At 40.5% G+C, this 19,309-nt stretch overlaps 1 protein-coding gene across 13 annotated transcripts in view; it reads right to left on the bottom strand.

The window, feature by feature from the left end:
* Window positions 1–637: 637 nt before the first annotated feature.
* LOC130153605 (protocadherin alpha-C2-like) overlaps window positions 638–19,309 on the bottom strand; it is a 97,023-nt gene continuing 78,351 nt past the window's right edge. For 9 of the 13 annotated variants that reach the window (XM_056348682.1, XM_056348677.1, XM_056348676.1 and 6 more), the window contains one exon: window positions 638–2,563. In XM_056348682.1, the coding sequence (XP_056204657.1) occupies window positions 2,519–2,563 (45 nt within the window). In that variant the 3' untranslated portion in view covers window positions 638–2,518. The remainder of the gene's footprint in view (window positions 2,564–19,309) is intronic. The other 4 variants (XM_056348680.1, XM_056348675.1, XM_056348678.1 and 1 more) reach the window with 2 other exon arrangements.

Raw genomic sequence — 19,309 nt, 5'->3', positions numbered from 1 at the left:
ATGTACTTGCATAGCACACCTGCGCAGAAGAACAGCTCCCTCCCCAAATCTTACAGTTTTTCTTCTTGACTAGTCTTTAAACCTGAATCAAGGATTCTCTTTCTCAAGTAGCATCTTTTTAACCGCCAGTAAAACAAGACTGGTAGAAAAAGAAAACTCTGAATAGACCACATGAGGCCATTGGTTGTTCATGCTTTGAGATATGAATTCTTTTATTAGAGTTCTACCTTCTGTGATGTTTAAAGCCTTGCTGCAGGTTCTTAAAAATGAATAGGAATTGTCCTGTTCTGAACTGTCAGCAGTTTGGAAATTTAAAACATCCAGGACATGTCTCAAGAAATCCAGTTGTTCTCTTTGATCCTAGATTAAAGGGACTGTTAGAAATTTTAGAGCTATGTAGTTTCTTACAAAGTTCCAATTAATCCAACACTTGAGCTTTATTCTGTGAATGTACAATTATGTAGAAAACTCCTTGGAATTCCCTCATCAGCTATACTCTATTTAAAAATACATGTATTGGTTTCATATCAACATCCTCAACCACATTCAGCACTCCATTTATACCCTTAGGTTTAGTAATTCACAGAGCTTTAGCTTCACAGATTCTTACCAATAAATCCCAAAATGCATGCATGGCTTGGTTTAAGAAAGATATTTTACTTGTGTTTCATACACAAAAAACTGATAATCAACGGTGGCTTAAAAAATTAACACTACTCCACTTTTTCACAAGTGTACAAAAAAGAAATAATGAATTTACATTCAACAGTAAAGCTTAATGTCCACTCTAATAATAGCTGCATTGACATTCACATACACAAGCACAGAATAAATATTTCAGGATTCTTATAAGAGCATACAGCATACATACAGTACTTGAATTTTACATAATTAGTGTTAGTAGGGTCAGAAATTCATAATCTCATAGAAAAGTAAAACTAAAATCAGAAAAGGTGTGGGAGGTAACACCAAGGTACTGCACAGAGCTAGCAGGTTAGTAAATCCATTTCTGTGAGGAGTTTGCTTCTGCTTCTTCATATTAGGACAGTTTGTTTGCAAAGGTGTATCCAAAGTGCAGAGTAATGCAAAAAAAAGAGAAGATATTCTTGTACTTATTAATACATGCAAGAGGCAGCCCCCAAGTCACCCGACAGAATAAAGCTGTTATTGGCAAGTGGCCGATATAATACAGATGTTTCAGGCAATTTTTCTAAAGCACTTTAATAGCAGCAATTGTAATTTATAATGGCTCTAGATTGACTTCTGTTTGGGTTAAAGGGCATCATATTTCTTTAACATTTACAGCTATATTTCTTTATAAATAAATATCTCAAATAACAAATAGCATAGTTAATGTTTCTTTTTTCTCTCTTTTGCATAAGTGTCGTGGAAAAACTCTGACCTTTTCAGAGATATAATGTGCAAAATAATGTTAGAGTGGAAATAGTGACACAGAGCATCACAGTCAGTTACATTCCTGGAATGTCAGCCCAGCCCTTCTTACACTCTGAGGGCTAGCCTTGCCAGGGTAATGCAGGGCTTTAAGGGACAATTTTCCCAATGGCTTGCTTGGTAAGAGATAAAATTTATGGTATCTTAAAGAGCTGTAAATGTGAGGTTTTATTTGCAGGAGTGTGTACAACACATCATATATAGGGCATATGTTTCCACGCAGTGACTTCTCAAGATTTGAAAAGTCTGGTCATCTCCTTTCAGACATTTCCTCCCCAGCCTGAACATCTCTGAACATTTATATTCATTAGGTGTTTCTCCTGTTGCGTATTTACCAGATCTTCTTGCAGTTTATAATCTGATCTTGTACCACCTAGCTGACACCTGCACACAAATATTTCCAATCAGATAGAGGGTGCACAACATTAAAACTTTTAAACCTGTCCTGTAAGTGTCATCAAGACAGGAGCACAGGAACCACAGTGCAGAGTCCAACCTCTCACTGGCTGTACTGTGAAGATTCTCCTTTTCGGCGTAGGAGAAAGGAAACTTGTGTCTGCTTTTTAGATTCTGAAAACAAGCCAGAGTGGAGAAAAAGAGTTAACACCAGACTTAATAAAGCTTTTAAGACAAAACCTGTTAAGCAATTTAGACAGACACTGTGAATTTCCTGCAGATTTTGTCAAGTCTGTACATACAGGAAATTTGTTAACAGTAGGAAGAAGTTGGGAGTTGCTACATAGGAGAAATCTGCCATTATTACAAAAACTGGCTAAGTGGCTTCTTTCAGTATAAACCCCTCACTGGTCACTGTTCTCAGTGGTGCTGTTGCCCTTTTCTTTTTTCTCCTGAGTCTTGTTTCCCTTCTTCTTTTTCTTCTTTTTCTTGGTCTCTTCCTTCTTGCCAAAGGTTATGAAGTCACTTTTGTCAATTTGGCTGTTTGGTGGCTCCTGCCGGATGGAGATGATTGCAGGAGATCCTGGGATAATGAATTTGTCTGGCAACTCACCAGGACCACCTTGTTTGGGATTGCTCGGTCCAAATTTAAAGGTCCAGCTGTTGCTGTTCACACCAGCTCCCACTGGGGGGGACACCTCTCCCGCCTCAGGTTCTGAAAAAGTCAAAACAGCAAGAAAAGCTTAAAGCACCATTAATTACAAGCACTCAGTAACAACTTCTTACTTGAAAACTATGGTTTTAGCCTGGCTCTGCACTGACTTTCAGTTGCCTGGCTGTTCATCTGGGAGTTATGGACTGGTTATGGTCTAGGCTGCTCAACACATACAACAGTATGCACTTACTCACTCCACATACTGGTGGCCTCAATATGCTCTGGATCCCATGCTGTGCCTTGAAATACAGTTGTTCTCTATTTCTCTTTTGAAGTGCACGGAATAAGAGATTGCTGTAATGCAGCCCACTGTAGTGTTTTACAGCATGAAACACAAGCATGTGTATTGTGTGGCACAAGGGCATGTTTGAGCATGTCAAGTCTTTTGGGATAGGGTTAGAGGAGTGTCCAGGGCAGGGGCAGTCAGCCTTGGCAGCATGCACATCCATCCTGTCAGCTGTGTCCAGGATTCCTTGTGCAGGCAATGAGGTGGTGCATCTCAGAGATGAACCTGAGAGCCAACCAGCACGTAGGTTTGTATGTACACGTGTATGCAATGTGGCAGACACAGACCTAGTATAAAAACAGAGGCAAACTGAATTGCCTGGGTAGAGATACTGCATGACTCCATCAGTCAGGGTGCAGAATCTGGTCTCAGCAATATTCATAGTCTTCTTCACGGTGAGGCTCTAACAACCTGCTCCCTTTTTCCAGGAAATGGGATGACTCTTGTAAGAAAGTTGTAAAGTTTTTCTAAACTATGAACTTATGAGCACAATGGGAAATCAGAAAGAGTTGGTGCCAAATTTGTGGTAAGCTGTCAAGAATTGTTCAGAAGTGAATAATATTGCAGTGAGTTCTCACACTGGGAAAGTCCTCACTATTATGTTTCTTTTTTCTTATTGTAGTATCACAACACAAAGGCTGGAAAACACCAGACTGGTGACTAACTCTTGGTTCTGTGAATTGATATGGTAGAATGGTAGAATATAATATTTTAAACAGGCACATATGAAGTGAAGTTCTGTCCCAGCTTTAGGCTTGCAGTATGAAGCAAGTTTTGATTTTATTTCCATGATTTTGACAGGATTGAGCTAATCAGATTGACATGTTTATGTATGTTGCCTTGACAAGGACAATTTTTGAGCATACTCAGATGCAACACAGATTAGGTTCTTCTATGAGAAAAAATCCTAAAACCTGGCTGTTTTCTTTTTTCTTAAACTTTGAAAATTCTTTGTAATTTATGTAACTCCCAATTCTGAATAGTAATAGCATATCCATTTTGTGTATCATTTTAAGCACTTAAAGGATTGTGATCAAGGGAAAGCTCACTGCTTATGTATTGATGCTAAAGCCCTCAAATCTGATGGAAACATTCTTATGTACATTCTAAAACTGCTGTATCACAAACATAGGACCTGTCACACTTGTGATGCTCCTAGCCGCACACAAATTCTTGCAATACTGCAAAAACAATGCCAATACCACTGATGTGATTAAGTCTCAGCATTGTGTATTCTGCATCAGAGCTGTCCAGTTGAATAGGTAAAGATGTTCAGGGTAAAGAAGGAGGTGAGACCTGCATTGCTACAAGGAAGGGTTGGAAAACAAGCTCCATATCCCTTGGAAGAGGAGGCAAGGTCACAGAAAGAAGGAGAAGAAACAGAGAAGTCCTAGGTCTCCTGCAGGTGAAAGAGGGCAGGAAAACAAAGTAGACAGCCTAGAAGGAGACTGCCAACAATTTGACAGCCCAGAAGGTGCTATTCAGTAAACCTCAGCTAACGACTGCTCCATACCCCTGTAGCGATAATGAAGAGTACTGCATTTACTTTAGCAGCCATTTCAGGAAATTAACAGCATCTCCTGTACTTCTTATTGTTTTATGACTCTTCATCTGCTGTGATGTTGTTCTTACAATTTTCTAATAAAATGTATGTCACACATATCGACATAATGCTCTCCTGGTTCAAAAGCTGAAGAACACATTCTGCTGCTTGACAATCTTTCTCTTGCCTGGCAGCAAAATAAACACCACTGGAAAGCATGATTCCTTTTTAAGCTTTTCCATACTTACGCAGTATGTCCACGTTACAGAACCAAAGAAATGTGTATATATGACACATCAGAACTGTCTCTGAGACCATCTGTGTAATAGGTTTTGCACAGGAAACTTTGTAAAGGAGGTGATATGACTGCTTTTATAATGTGATGTTTAATCAAGAATAAGAAGAGCCTGTATGCTTCTTTTCCCCCAAGACTGTATTTAATGATGATGAAGATTTGACTTTGAGTTTATGATCTTTGCAGGGATCTGCTGAAGTTGTTTTAGTGACCTTAACTTCCCTTGCATCAAATACCTTTTTTGAAGTTGTTATTAAAGTGGAATTTCCTCTGTTTTATCAGTTGTAGCTTTTCTGTAAATTTTCTACTTAAACATCTTAAACATCAGCTTCAGATTTTTCACACATCTGCCACTGGTAATAGTAATGTCCTAGCAAGCTCTTTCATACTAAATTCATTAATATGAACCAGCTTTAAGTTCTGCTTAATAAAGTATTTTGGTCAGGTACCTTTTATATTGCTTTTCTTTCTTTGAGATGACAAATTACAAAGGTGAATGTTGTGTGTCTTGGCCTTTTCCCAAATTATTAATGAATTGTCTCCCTCCAGGAATACAAAAATGTGAGCTTTCATATTGTACATAATAAATTAAGCCCCATTTGACAAATAAATTATTTCCCCTTCCCAACAAGCCCATGCAACATTCATTCCCAACACCACTGGCCCACAAGCAATGCTCTTTTCCTGTTCTTGGCAGGAAAAAAACAGCTGAAGGTGACCCCAAACCATGTTTGAACATTCCTTGCTCTGACTGGGGAGAGCTCTGTAGCAGTGAATAGTCCAAAACCTGCTCTGAAGTGTACAGGGTTACAACACTGTCTGGAGTGCAGTGCCACCGCAGCACAGCTGAAACATCACAGTGTGTTCATGCCATTTTGATACAAGCACAACGACAGTGACTTTGTATTTTCCATTTTAGCACACAAATACGGTAACATGCAAGAATAGAGGGTGTCCTTGAGGTACAGGATCTCTTGCATGGAAACTCCTTGCCAGTCTAACAGGGTATACATATATGTCTACATCATTGAAATCTAATTCAGAACAGGATTTTGACCCTTTAATCTAGTTCTGCCTAAACAAATATACTCACTCAATGATGTCAGTAACATTTGTCCCAAATCCACCTGACACAATGTATCCAAACACAACAAACCCATCCTAATCTACCCTGGGATCAGGATTCTGCCAACTTAAAGACTTAGGGGGTTTACTTGCATTTCTGCATGTTCTTCCAGCCCCTGATGATGTTTGTTGTCCACACAAACTAAGCATTTTAATACTTGTTAATACTCACTAAGCCAAAGGACACTAATTATCCTTACAGCTGTGTGGAGAGCTCACATACAAAAAGACAGAGATGGACAGAACTTAATGAGTTAATAGCCAGCATTTCCTATGACTGGGGTTTCAACAATCTCCTCAGAAAATTTCCCTTCTGTGCGGTTTACCTGGTATCATGTGTGTTTATGTGTATTGGCAGGCTGGAAGGTCACAGTTCAGCTGTACTAACAATATTGTATGTTTAGGCATTTCAGATCAAGGATAAATGTCATCGCCTAGTTTCCAAAGCTTCCTTAAACAACTCTTCTGTTTCTTACCAGCAGGAACTTAACAACAAAAACTTTCCACTTAGATGCTGTTTTACATTTAACAGGATTAGTTGTACTTCTCTTGCATATTTTCTGGGTCTTATCGAATGCTTTACAGTTGTTTATTAAACTTAGAGGAAAATCTAAATAAAACAAGTCTACAAGCTATATTCATAACAATTTAAAGCATTACACTTCTCATCTTTCTACAGCTACACAGGAGGTTTTTGCCAGGGTTCTTACATAAAAGCGCAGTCTGGCCATTTCCTGGTGTAACTCAGAGGATTACTTTGGAGACTGTCCCTTTGCTTTACGCTCAATAAATATGGCGATCTTCATGTTCAATGACCAAATGATTTCTTTTTAAAATGCATGCATGCATCCAAAATCGAGGCTGCACCTGCAGCTCCTGATGCTGCTTCGCTTGTGTGTCTGTGTGCTAAAATGGGAAATGAACTTTTCACCCCTTCCATTTCCTCATACTCTCACCAAAACACAAGTGTCTCAGTAGACTTTAAATGGAACCTAGAGCAACAGAGACTCTGCATTCAAGTACATCATATATTTGGTTGGGAGGAAAGGACCTCTAGGTTGTCTTTCAAAATAATTATTTTTCTATCCAGTGACTGTTGTCTGAAAATACATACATACAATAAAAATTACATACAAAACCCTCCACATCCTAAAATCACCTATCTGAAACTGGAAGCAGTAGGGTATGGTGCCCAGCTACTTTTTTATCTTCCAGAGGCATTTACATGTCATATGCTGTAGCCCTCTACTTCCCACAGGACTTGAAAACCATATAAAGCTCTGTCAATAGGCACTTGTTCAGCAAGTCATAATTGCTTTGAAAGCACCCGATTTCCTACACACTGTCAGATAGAAAGTGCCATGTGGATATCATAGGCTCCAAGATCCCAGAAAGGAAGCAGATTGCAGGGGAGCTGTGTCACCTCACTATGCACCAAGCTTCTCGCTTGCGTGCTCCGGGCACTCCTGATCTCAGCGCTGGGGCTTTGCAGAGGTACCTGACTCCTGCTGTGTTCTGTGCAGGGAGCCCAGGCACCTACTACAAAGAACAGGTGACTAAATTTAAAATATAGTAGGTGTAGGCACCTAAATTTTTCTTTCTTAGATGTCATCCACAGAGTAAGATATCACTTTTTCTGAATTCAGCCACCAAACAAGTATGCATTCAATCTAAACTGTCTAATTTAGTCCTTGCTACAGTCTATAGAGACTCTCAGAAGGCAATTCAGCCCACATAGCTTAAATGTCTAGTTTTAGATGCATTGAATTTTCTTTGTTCCTCTCCTTTCTCTGCTGGAGCTGTATTACCTTTGCTTCTTTAACTACAGATAAAGCCCAGACAGCCAGTTTAAACTAGACAGCTAACTTTTGGGGGACTAGTACAAAAAGAGTTGAATTCTGCCTTCAGGAGCAAGCTAAGCAGCATCACGGCTTGGGGGATGTTGTACCAATAACCATGCCAGAGTATTAAAAAAATATAAAAAGTTTGAAATTAATATGTTTAACAGTGACAGCCACAAAAATCCTGTACAACTATTTGCAAGATGAGGACACTTTCTCAGCCTTAATCCCTTCATGGGGGGCATCTTCTGTTAAACACCTGAGAAAGTTCAGTCAGGTTGTTACAGTTGCACCATTTTCACCCCTTAAAAGGCCACATTTTAGTTATGACAGCAATGACACCAGTACAGTTTAGGTCTTGAGAGATCTTCTGCTGCAAAACTCCAAAGCACAGGTCTCTCACTGAGATTTACAGAGTTGTCTTTTCAGATGCAGCATTTGTGAATTCACTCGATGGGTTGGCTTTCATCAGCTTGTAAAACCATCAGAGCTGGTATGTAATACTGAGTGATGGGTACAAAAAGTTTGAAACTGAGATGTCTTCTAAATTTGGGGCAAAATGCCTGCTCACAGAACATGTCATCACTCAGCCTACAAACTGATAGCCCATCAGTTCTGGGTTAAGACTGCAGTTTCTACCTCACTGATATTTTCCTCTCTTTTGGGGAGGCCACGTGTTTCTTTCCTGTCCCTGTATAGCCCCACAGCTCCAATCTGGTGTTTACTAGGAACAGGTGGTGATCACTTCCCATAATGCGAGCTGGCCATATATTCATGTGTCATGTACATCGTCTCTACCTCCTATGCTTCTGCTGCTTTCTTAAAGATCCTTTGTCAGAAGAAGGCTAACTTGTGTTAGAACAGATATGTCCCTGCTCAAGGGGGAGAAGAGGAAACCATTTCTGTGCAGCTTTGTTTCCCTGCAGAGACATTTTTGACTGTGTGACATGCTCAGCCAAGACAGCAGCTTGCTTTCACTCTCTCCCTCCCCTTCACCCCTCCCTACTCAATGCTTTGTCCCTGTCTTTAAAAATTTGGTGGCTCAAGGACCCAGGATATCATTCAGTTAAAAGCTTTCAACTAAATAAACTATTATTATTAAGTTTAAAGGAAATATTTTTCAGTGTTTTTTTTTTCTAGACACCAGAACATGCTGACTGAAGTCACTGTGAGACTAGAAATACCCCATCATTAGTCACAGACCCTTCTGTCCGCAGGTCAGAGTAGCAAAACACATTAATTAAATGAATTTATTTAAAACTGAGATCATGCAAAAAGCAGGAGGCAAATCACAGAGAAAGCTAGTCATTAACCTGATTTCTCTCTTCCCTTCCTCCTCCACTGATGCTGTACTGACTGCAGCTTCTGCCTCTGGCAGGCTTAATGAATATTCACTGTTACAAAGAGCCTGACATTCTGCACTGATTCTGAAACAGCACATCAAATGCAAAGAGCATGCACTGAAAAAACCTCTCTGTGTCATCTGGAAGATCTCTGCAGACATTCTGGCTTTACTGATCATCCCTAAGCCTTTTTGAGATTAAAACACCCATTTAATCGTTTTTTAAAAAACAAATCAGAACAAAAAAAACCCAAAACCCACCCCAGAACAAAACCACAGCCAATAACACAACAAAGCAAGCAAATAAAAATCCATCATCAGCATGATAAAATGACAGATACTGAATTGAAAGAGAGAAATGATTCATTAGAACAAAGCTGAACCATTTTAACTACCAGTTTGCCAAACAATCCCAACCATCTCTAAGGACTATATTAATGTGGAGTCTTAAAGAGAAAAGAAATAATTCTCACTCTTTGCCCTTCCATCTGTTTAACCTGTTCCGCAGTAATGATTCAGAGATAGGAAGAATGACCAAAATGAAAACTTCTCCCCACCAGCAAGCCTGTAGCTTTAATCCATTGCTGGGGTTTAAAGTCAGTAATGTTGAATGGGGTAATTATAGCACATATGTTGTGGGAGATCCGTAACCCCCCACTGCTCCAACATCCAGACACAAAGCAGGGTAAAGGCATGGAGGTCACTTCCAGCTCAGTCTCAGGTTACTGTCCATGCTGACATCAAAATTTAATTTAAACAGAGATTATTTATCTCATTATAAGAAAAACAATCTTACATGGCTCTGTAGTAAAGCAATTGTCTCAGCTCTGTCAGCATACTCTGAGAAACATGAAAGCAAAAATTGATTTGCTTGCTACCACAACCTGCTGTGGCTAGAGCACAACACAGGGTAAATGGCTTCTCGCAGTTGCTAAAGAAGCAAACAGAGCATGGTGGCGGCAGCTCCTCTCACTCTTTTCACTAAAAGAGGCTTTTCGTCCCACAAGAACATGAACTTTCTCAGGTAACATCCTTCCAGTGCTGTACTTGTGCCCAGTCCTGCTCCCACCAGTAAAATTTGTCTTGGAAAGCACCTGCTAGTACTCGGTCAGCACAAGCTTTAACCTTTTCTTCACTGAACTGAGGATTAATCTGCTGCATCACTGAGACAGCAAGCACACACATCCAGGATGCTTTGTATCATCTTTCCAGCTCTAATCAGATGCTGGACCTGGGGGGTGCAGCATATGAATGTTTGCATTGCACAGAGCTTGTTAGGGAGAGACTACTCCTGCGATATAAGGTAGATGGATTTTTATTTGGGTATTTCACCATGTCTGCAGGCCCACAGAGACCATTCTCAAGAGTTCATATTTGAAAACAGCCAAAAAAAACCCCCAAACCCCAGATGATTTTCATCGTATAAATGCATTGTTAATATAGTGTGGGCAGCTAGAGCAGCAGTTGTTCTGCCCTTGCTTGGGGACTGCAGTGACCCTCAGTACCTGGGAATGGAGAGAGGAGAGGTGGTGTGGCAGCAGCTGGGGACAATGTTCCCCTGAGGCCCCCCCCCGCGGTGGTTTGGCCCCACTGCCCCCCACCCCACCTCCACCAAAGAAAAGGCTTTTCTTTGCCTTCATGTCCAACCAGGTGCTATGCAGCCTCCTTTAGTGCTCTAAACTGAGCAGGCTGGAGGTGGCACACAGCCACCCAGGCCTCTGCTGAGGGCTGGTTTTAGGGTTGCCAGGTGACACATCCCAAAAATGTGGACTTTGAGACAAATATATAAAAACTGGGATGTCTGGTTTGTGGCTCAAATCTTCCTCTGGATGTGACCAAGAGTGAGGTGGCATTCTAACTGCTTTCAGCTGACCGGTGCTGTGTGTGGGTGCTGCCTCTATTATATAAAGACATGAAATATTGCAAAGAGAGCAAAACCCATTGCAGAAGACAAAGCTCTGAATGTCAGGAGGATGGGAACAGATCTGTGCATTGCTTAGTCTATATTATGGGAAGCCAATTCTGGTTGCTGTGTTCTGTTAAATCTAAGTTAAAAAAATATTTAATTCTTAGATATAAGCACTTCTATGTGAAAGACAACAGGCTCACAGACCATCATAAATCCTGCTGTGAAGATGAAAAGGAGGAAGCATTTCATGGCAGCTGTTGCAGCCTATAACAGCACTCTGCAGACAGCCAACCCTCCCACCCCTTGCTCTCTGCTAGATGAGCTACTGAACTGAGGCCAAGAGCGCAGACGCACTATCTGTCTGGTCCCCTCCTGCCACTGGAGGACAGTCTGCTTCCGTGGGGTGATCACAGGACCAGCAGCTTGGACTCCTATGCACAGCCACTGCAGCCACCTTCTGCCTCAGCCCCCATCTCAATGGCTGGCTGTGACTGATTCCCCAAATCAGGAAAAATTTAGGTCGGGGATTTCAGGTCACCTGAAGGGATGACAGAAGCAGGATTTGATGTTCTTCTAGCACTGGATATCCTGGACAGGACTAGCTTGTTTTCGTTTGGGTCCACCTTGGACAGTGAACACTCCTAAGAAAATTCAGTTAAATTCAGTCCCTTCTGCTTACCCTCAACAAAACTGGTTACCAAGTACCAGCCTCTACAGTCCATATTACAGCTGGTGCATAAAGAGGAAAGAGCCCAGCTTGAATGCCAAAACCCAGTACTGGTAGGCAAAAGAGAATCCCCTCATTTTAACTGAGCACAATCAACAGAAACACAGTAACTATGGAAACTTGGAGCATCAATTTTAATCTTTCGAAGCAGAACCTAATTTTAACCAACTAATTGGATGCTTGAAGAGGTAGTGAAAGAAAAAGGGCCACATTTATTTCCATGCTTTTAGAGGCATCTATTTTAAGCATGAATGGATGTGTGAGCTTCACCACTTAGAAATGATGGCATAGTAATGGATCACAGACAACTAAAGAATGGTCTTAAAATATGTTTTTTGCTTTCTTCATCTACGTTTAGCTTACAGGCTTCAACCATCCCTCTTGTATATGGCTCCCACCCTAGAAGCCCAAACCATCGCAATCACCAGGCCAGAGGACCACAGTGTGAGGCATCCTGCTTGGATCTTCCTTTCAATGAACACACAAAGCTTTGCAGCGTGGAAAATGTAGTGCCTTGTCTCTCAGAGTTTGAAGGTGGCTCCATGCCCTGAACCTCAGAGCTTGAACCAGTTCCCTGGCTCCCTCCGGCTCAGATCACAAATAAAGGGATAATTTTACTGGTATTTTATGGATGAAAGCTGAAACTGGCCTTTTCTCTATCTGGACCCACAAAGGGAAAGAAAGGGTTCTATTACTGCCTTAGTTTAGTTTGGTTTTATTATTCTCAAGGGATTTCTTAATTTTAAAAGCAAACTATACCATACAGTTATATAAAATTAATTTAGACCTACAAAATCCTTTAGCTGACCTACTCTGACTAGTTTATGACTGAACCTCTGCAAACTTCTCCCTCCTCCAAAAGCCAATTAACTAAATACTAACCAATGTCTATTTTGATCCTCACTGACATGGCTGTTAGCCAGCAACGTGCCCTGAAAGAGGCATGTTACTTTAATACCTTCCTTGGGAAGGGGCTGTAAAACTGAAGACAACGCAGGCCTCAAACTATTTGGACTCTGTCAGTCACAGCACTCTTTCCCTTCCACAATATGTACGTCACATTAGCAGCTTCCTCACATCTCCTGTTACGATCACATGCCATTATTATTCCTTTTTACTGATATGGGATGAATAGACCCAATAATATTTCATACCAGCTAAAAAGGAATTTTAATTAAATGTGATGAGTAACTGCTAATACAATATGATAAGCCCCCTGGATAAGCACGCTACACAATTTCTCTATTTTTTAGAATCCTTCAAACATCCTCTGAGGAGAAAATGGAGATGACCTTGCAATGACTCTCCACATCCATTCTCCTGCTACAGAAATTGCTTTGCTCTTTTGGGTGGTTGTGAGGTCCACACTTGGGGGACCTTTTCTTAGGTTGTAGGTAAATCCAGATATTATGATCATTTAGCGTCATCTTGATCTTTAACCTTTTAAAGCAGATTATTTTGGTACTAATGAGATGAACCAGACTGACTGACCTGGAAGTCTGGACCTACTGCACCATGGCACCAAGCCTTCTACCTGTTTGTCCTTCCCTGTGGCTAAGGGTGTTCTCTCTAAACTGAGAGGACAGTACCTGCTTGAACCGTATGATGAAAAGTTCACATTAGGTTTTCAACAGATGTGTATCTGTGTAGTTCTGCTGAATTTAATAGATCTGCATGCAGTTCTGCACTGGCTGGCTGTTAAAAGCCAATTTAAATGTGCTGATGAACCTCCTAACTTGCTCAGTGCTTTATTCTATTTATTTGTGTAAACTGAAATCACAAACTGCTAAGTGATGTACTGTAAAGGCCATAAAACACTAAATCAAAATAAGTTTAATAAAGAGATTCCTTGAGGGGGGATAATACACAATTATGGAGTATTAAGTATGGTTATCTAAAGATGAACTCAAAGTTGGCAGTTGCTTGAAATGGATGGCACCACATTGCAACAGCCATTTTAACAAAGCTGCAGATGCCTTTTGTGCTTTGTCTGTAGGAATACACTTTCTTAAATATTCATCAGAAAGTAAGTCTTGGAGGCTTAATACTTCTGCAAAAAGTGGGTAGAGCCATCTCTCTTAATTTTTGATCACTGTAACCTTTTCACAATAGAGTCCTCATAATCCCAGTTTAAGAGTTGGTAGATGACCTATTCTATATTTCAATTATTTTAATTTTATAGCCCCAGTCATGCTTTCAGACAAGAACTGTCCTCTCAATGGAACAATTGGAGAAACAGCTCAGACTTGTCCTTCCACGTAAAATGCTGTACATTATACCCAGGAACTGCTCATTTGCTAATGAACTCTCTTTCAAGAAAGGCATTGCTCAAACAGTTGTTGTAACATATCAGAAAGTGAGTTATATAATATGCCTGCCACTTCACTTCTCTGAAGGAAATGTTAAAAATGGAAGAACTGGCTTGAAATGAACAGAAAGATCAAATCTAGGAAATGAATTATTACACATAAAGTGTAATGGACATAAAATGGATGTCTGAGAGCAAAGTAATGAAAATTAACTTCATTTCTACATCACTGCTTAATAGAGGCTGACTTAGGAAAAAAATCCTATCCTTTAAGTATTAGAAAATTCACATTTCTTGTAGCTGTGATCCCTTTAAATGAAAAGGCAGGGAGAAAATCAAGGACAGACTGTATCTGGATTGATAGCATAGTCATTTTTCTTCCAGGAAATGTGTCATATGCCCAGGTAACTAGGACAAGCTGTCAAAGAATACAGACGTTTAAAAGATCGTAGTGTTTATGAAAGCTAAAAAGTGATGTTATTGCTTCTTGAATTCTTCACTTCAAAAGGAATTTTGAGTTACTATCTGGTGGGTTTTACAGGTAGAATATTTAAAAAATACTTTAACACTGAATTAAACTTTAAACTTTTGTTTTCTTGTTGTAAGTGTGTGTATATACCTATATGTTAATATACAATTGGCTCATTTGTTTTTAATTTCTGTGATTGTTGAGGAGGTGACTGGCTTCTTAATTGTTACAGATATGCTTTACGGGTAAGTGCACTCAGAATGATGCTGAGGGCAACTCCTGACAGCAGCAGGAAGTGGCATGGACACCAACCCGAACACGGACACTTCTCTGAACTGCAGCAGCCGGGGGCTGTGCAAGGCACTTTTTTAGCAGAAAGGAAAACAGTGACAGAGGTGCATGCATTGCTATGTTCTTTGCATAAATTGTAGCCTGCTAATAACTGCAGTAGCCCTTGCACAGAGGTGGACACGCATACTGTAAAGACAAAGTTTCTTTCAGAAACTGTAGGCCAAATCAGATGCTTACACCTCAGGAACACTTTAAAGATCGAGTTGGAAACATGAGGTAAGACCATATTATCTGCAATTCCATCAACGCCATATGCAACCAGGGTCTCCTGAACCAGTCTTTGTGCTTCCCAGGATAAGCCAAGCCCTCTCTCACCTCAAAGAACACCCCATTTCAGATTCTGCTTTCCCAGAATCTTTCCTCAGTCCCAGTGCTACCAATTCAGGTCATGGAGGAAAGAGCTTGTTATATTACTCACTCCGTCTCTGGAATAGTATCTTAATGGGTATTATGTCCTGGTCCATTTTAATCCATGCAGACCACTGAAGTTCACCGAGTGCTGATGTGTGGTGTAGCAGCTCACATATGTCAGATCATATAATCATAAATGCATATTGCTGCCATACCAGGGAACACTGTTCTCCCAGTTGGGATGCCAGGTGCCAGGCAAACCCACTGACCCACCAGCTCTCCAGATCTCTCTGCTGACTGCATTTGGCGTATGAGTTGGCAAACAGTAGCAATTCTTCATTGCAAAGGTGTGAGAGCAGCATGTGTCAGCAGGGGAGCCAAAAGAGCTTCATCTTCAGACTGGAAAACCTGACAGTTCCATAAAGTGGGATTTCTGTAGCTATTGCAATGTATTCCCTCACTGGAAAGTGTGTGTGTGTGTGGGGGGAAGGCAACTTCTGCAGCAACATGCCAGTTGCCTGGACAGCTGAACAGCAGCAAGAGCAGCCATTCATTAATCTTTATATGCTTTCTCCCAGTAAGCACTAGGTGTAAATGGCTCCAGTCCTTAAATTGCTTCATATTCTCTCTATCATCCATGTACTGAACTGAACTTGGATGTATTCTCTTTGCACCAGACTTGAAGAAATAGCTTGGGGTAGCCAGTAGAAGCACAGTTCATGACAAGGAGAAAAAAAAGCTCTATTTATATCTCTTCCTGCTGACACATGGAATAACACACACTTCATTCAAGCATACATACAGCTGCTTAGCAGCTGGAATTTCTGTGCTGGCTTAGAGACTGGAGGAAGTGCAGTCAAGGCACATATACTGTGTATTGCGGAGAAAAGGCAGCAAAAGGATGCTTCAAAATGCTGTGCTTGATCTAGCTCATTCAACTCACCAGAGGCGCACACAATTCTGTATTTTATATTCAAAAATGTGTGTGCATATTTACTGAAACTAGCACTAACATTTAATACCTCTTCCTGTAAAAACAGTATAGTAATACATGTAGATCTTCGACAAGCAGCTATTGACAAATTTTGCATCAGCAATTATCCAATTTGCGTCACTAGTGAAACAACTCAGTGAACAAACAGATTTGTATCTCTGTGGATGAGCAAATCTGCCAGTTGCTTAGAGCTGATGTGTCATTCTTCAGGAGGGGACAATACCTGGAAAGAGGACAAATATTTAGGCTCAATAGCAAATGCTGATGTGAGCCGTAGAGCCTTGCCTATAGTATCTGAGAGAAAAAAATAGAAGAAATGAATTATGATGAATTTACTCTTTTTTTGCAGGGGCCAGAGCTTTCCCTTTGGCACATAAATATTATTTAGAGATACAGAAACAATTTGAATTAAAAAAAAGTGATTGAGGAGTCAGCAATACACCAACAAAACAACTGTTTTATATAAATAGTATAAATTTCAGTATAAATACTGAAAATTACTGTTAATTGCTCAGCTGCTGCTCTCTTCAGGGCTCAGTCATTCACCAAAGTATACCAAACCATAGAATCATAGATTCATAGAATTGTTTAGCTTGGAAAAGACCTTTAAGATCATCAAGTCTAACTGTTAACTGCCCAGTCCACCACTAAACTACATTCCTAAGTGTCACATCTACACATCTTTTAAATACCACCAGGGATGGAGACACAACCACTTCCCTGGACAGCCCATTGCAATGCTTAACCATCCTTTTGGTGAAGAATTTTTTCCTAATATCCAACCTAAACCTCCCCTGGGGCAATTTGAGGCCATTTCCTCTTGTCCTATCTCTCATTTCTTGGGAGAAAATACTGACAGGCACCTCCCTACAACCTCCTTTTGGATAGTTATAGAGAGCCAGGTGGGATAACTTTCCCCCTACGGAAGAAGCTGAGATAAACTCATTGACCCAAGGCTACACTAGGACCCAAAGTCATCTGTTTGGACAACTATGTCTGCAACTGCACTCAAACCTGCAGAGCTTTCTTAAGGCAAAACCCACTATTTTTCCCTTCTGTAAATAACTTAGGGATCAGTTCATACTCCTCCCAAATATCTTTCCTCCTTCTCCCTGCAGCTTTTATTTAGTGCTTGTCTTCAGAAACCAGAGTGAATCACTCATTTCCTTCCTCCTAATCTTCAACTATCACAAGCCTTTCTTCAGTTTTTCTGCTGTTTCTTCAGGTAATTCTGCTTTGGGCTCAGTACAAAAGCTGCATTAGGAAAGAAAAATGCTGAGCAGGTGGCACTGCCACAGTCTAACACACACCGAATGGAATCAAGTTTGTTCCCCTGGGGCTATTGTATTTTAATCACAACTAAATAATGAAAGAGCATAAACTACAGTCTGAATTTTCTCATGTAGCTTTTTCTACCCATGTGGGATTTTTGTGTCTCTCATCTTTGCACTGTGGGATCATATCGTGCCCATTCATCCTGGCAATTGCCAGAATATTTGTCACTTTACTTTAGTATCAGTAGTTCTGTGATTTTGTGAGAATCTCAGGTTGCACACGGGGAAAAAAAGAAGTTGCTTTGGCTGCTAATGCACTAGAAAGCAAATGAAAGGAACCCATTCTTTGTTAAAAATAATAATCATAATTTTTAAAACAACCTCCACTTGAGGCTTAAGTTTTGAGGTTTTGGGTTTGGCAGTATAGGACTGACCCAATGCAATGCCATGGTCTGCTTACCCATCCTGTTCTCTACAGCAGCATGCATTTAATAACAGGTGCTTTGCCTTACCCAGGCATCTGCAACAAACAGAACATGCCCTGCATGCCGCAGAGAAAGCAACTGCCTTCATAAATCTAATTCCAGCCAATGAAGAGCTCGTGTCTGAGAATCACAGAGCTGAGTAATCAATAATGATGGTCTGCAAGGCAGAAAAATATCTTCTGATGGCTTCCTTCAAAGCTGTGCATTGGTTTCTGGATTCTTTTTCAGTGCTCCAATATTACACTGCTTCCCTAAAGGCTGTGTGGACCAAACACTGTTATCCTGCATAACTGTATCTGGCACTTGACCTGAATATGTTTCTCCCAATTAGGCAGTGACATTCTCATCCGGAAATTCTGTTTATACATTCAAACTGTTGTCTCAGCATAAAGGCGTACCCAAGGTATTCTGAAAACCCAGCTGAATGTTTGCTAGGATGTACTCAGAACCTTGAGTGAATACTATGATTTGGAAGCTTTCACCCCCAGATTCCAGTATGTGCTGCAACTTGCACCTCCCAGCCTATGTGTATGAAGCGATGGGTCTCTGTCAAGTGGTGGGAGGGACAAGTCTCCACACCACAAATAACAGTTACAACACCTTTTTCCCTAACTGCCAACCTCAGCAAAGAAATAAAAGAATGATAAATAAGAAACAGCCAGCAGCTACTAGCTTTTATTCTTCCAGGTCAAAAATGAAACACAAGCAGGTCTGCAAAGGAGGTAGAAATCTTTGCTCAGCACCTCTCCTCTGCAGTAAATGGGAGACCTCACTGCCAGGTGCAACAATTTGCCCTTTTTCACCAATAACAAAATTATCTCAACAACCAAATATTTCCCTTACCTTAATCCATGTTGTATATTTTTCATATTTACCATCAGCATTGCACCGTCTCAGACCACATGCTCTGTATGAAAAGACCCTGTAACACTTGCCACTCTTCAGAGTGAATAAAGGCCATTCAAAACACAAACAGTCCTCTCTTGTCTCTTCAGTTACCTTGTGAAAGCAGAAGACTTTGTATACAGCCCAAAAGGCCAAAACCTCAGTATCTGGCAGAGCAGAAAGCAAGCTCTGCTCTACCTTTCTATGCTGTATCTATCTATATCTATATCTATTTCTATTCACCAGTTCCAAGAGTAATGCTTTCAGCATCTGCACTTATCTTAACTGCTAACCCAACATAGGAAGGGAGCAATTGTGCATCCAAAAGTCAGAAACAAGGATATTTAAAAATTATAGCTCATCAACACTATACGTTGAACATTGTCTTGACTAGTGTGCCAAAACTTTGTGGAAAAGTGTATTTGTATATTCATAAAAATTAATACCATGGCATTAATGCAGCTCCACTTTTTACCAGTAATTATTTTAAAGTGCAAAATGGACAATCCTCTCATTTTATGCATGCTACATGATGGCTGCTAGACTTTTTGAAGGCTCAAA

This window comes from Falco biarmicus, chromosome 8, assembly GCF_023638135.1.
Source record: "Falco biarmicus isolate bFalBia1 chromosome 8, bFalBia1.pri, whole genome shotgun sequence".
NCBI lineage: Eukaryota > Metazoa > Chordata > Aves > Falconiformes > Falconidae > Falco > Falco biarmicus.
This window is presented reverse-complemented; position numbering and strand designations above follow the sequence as displayed.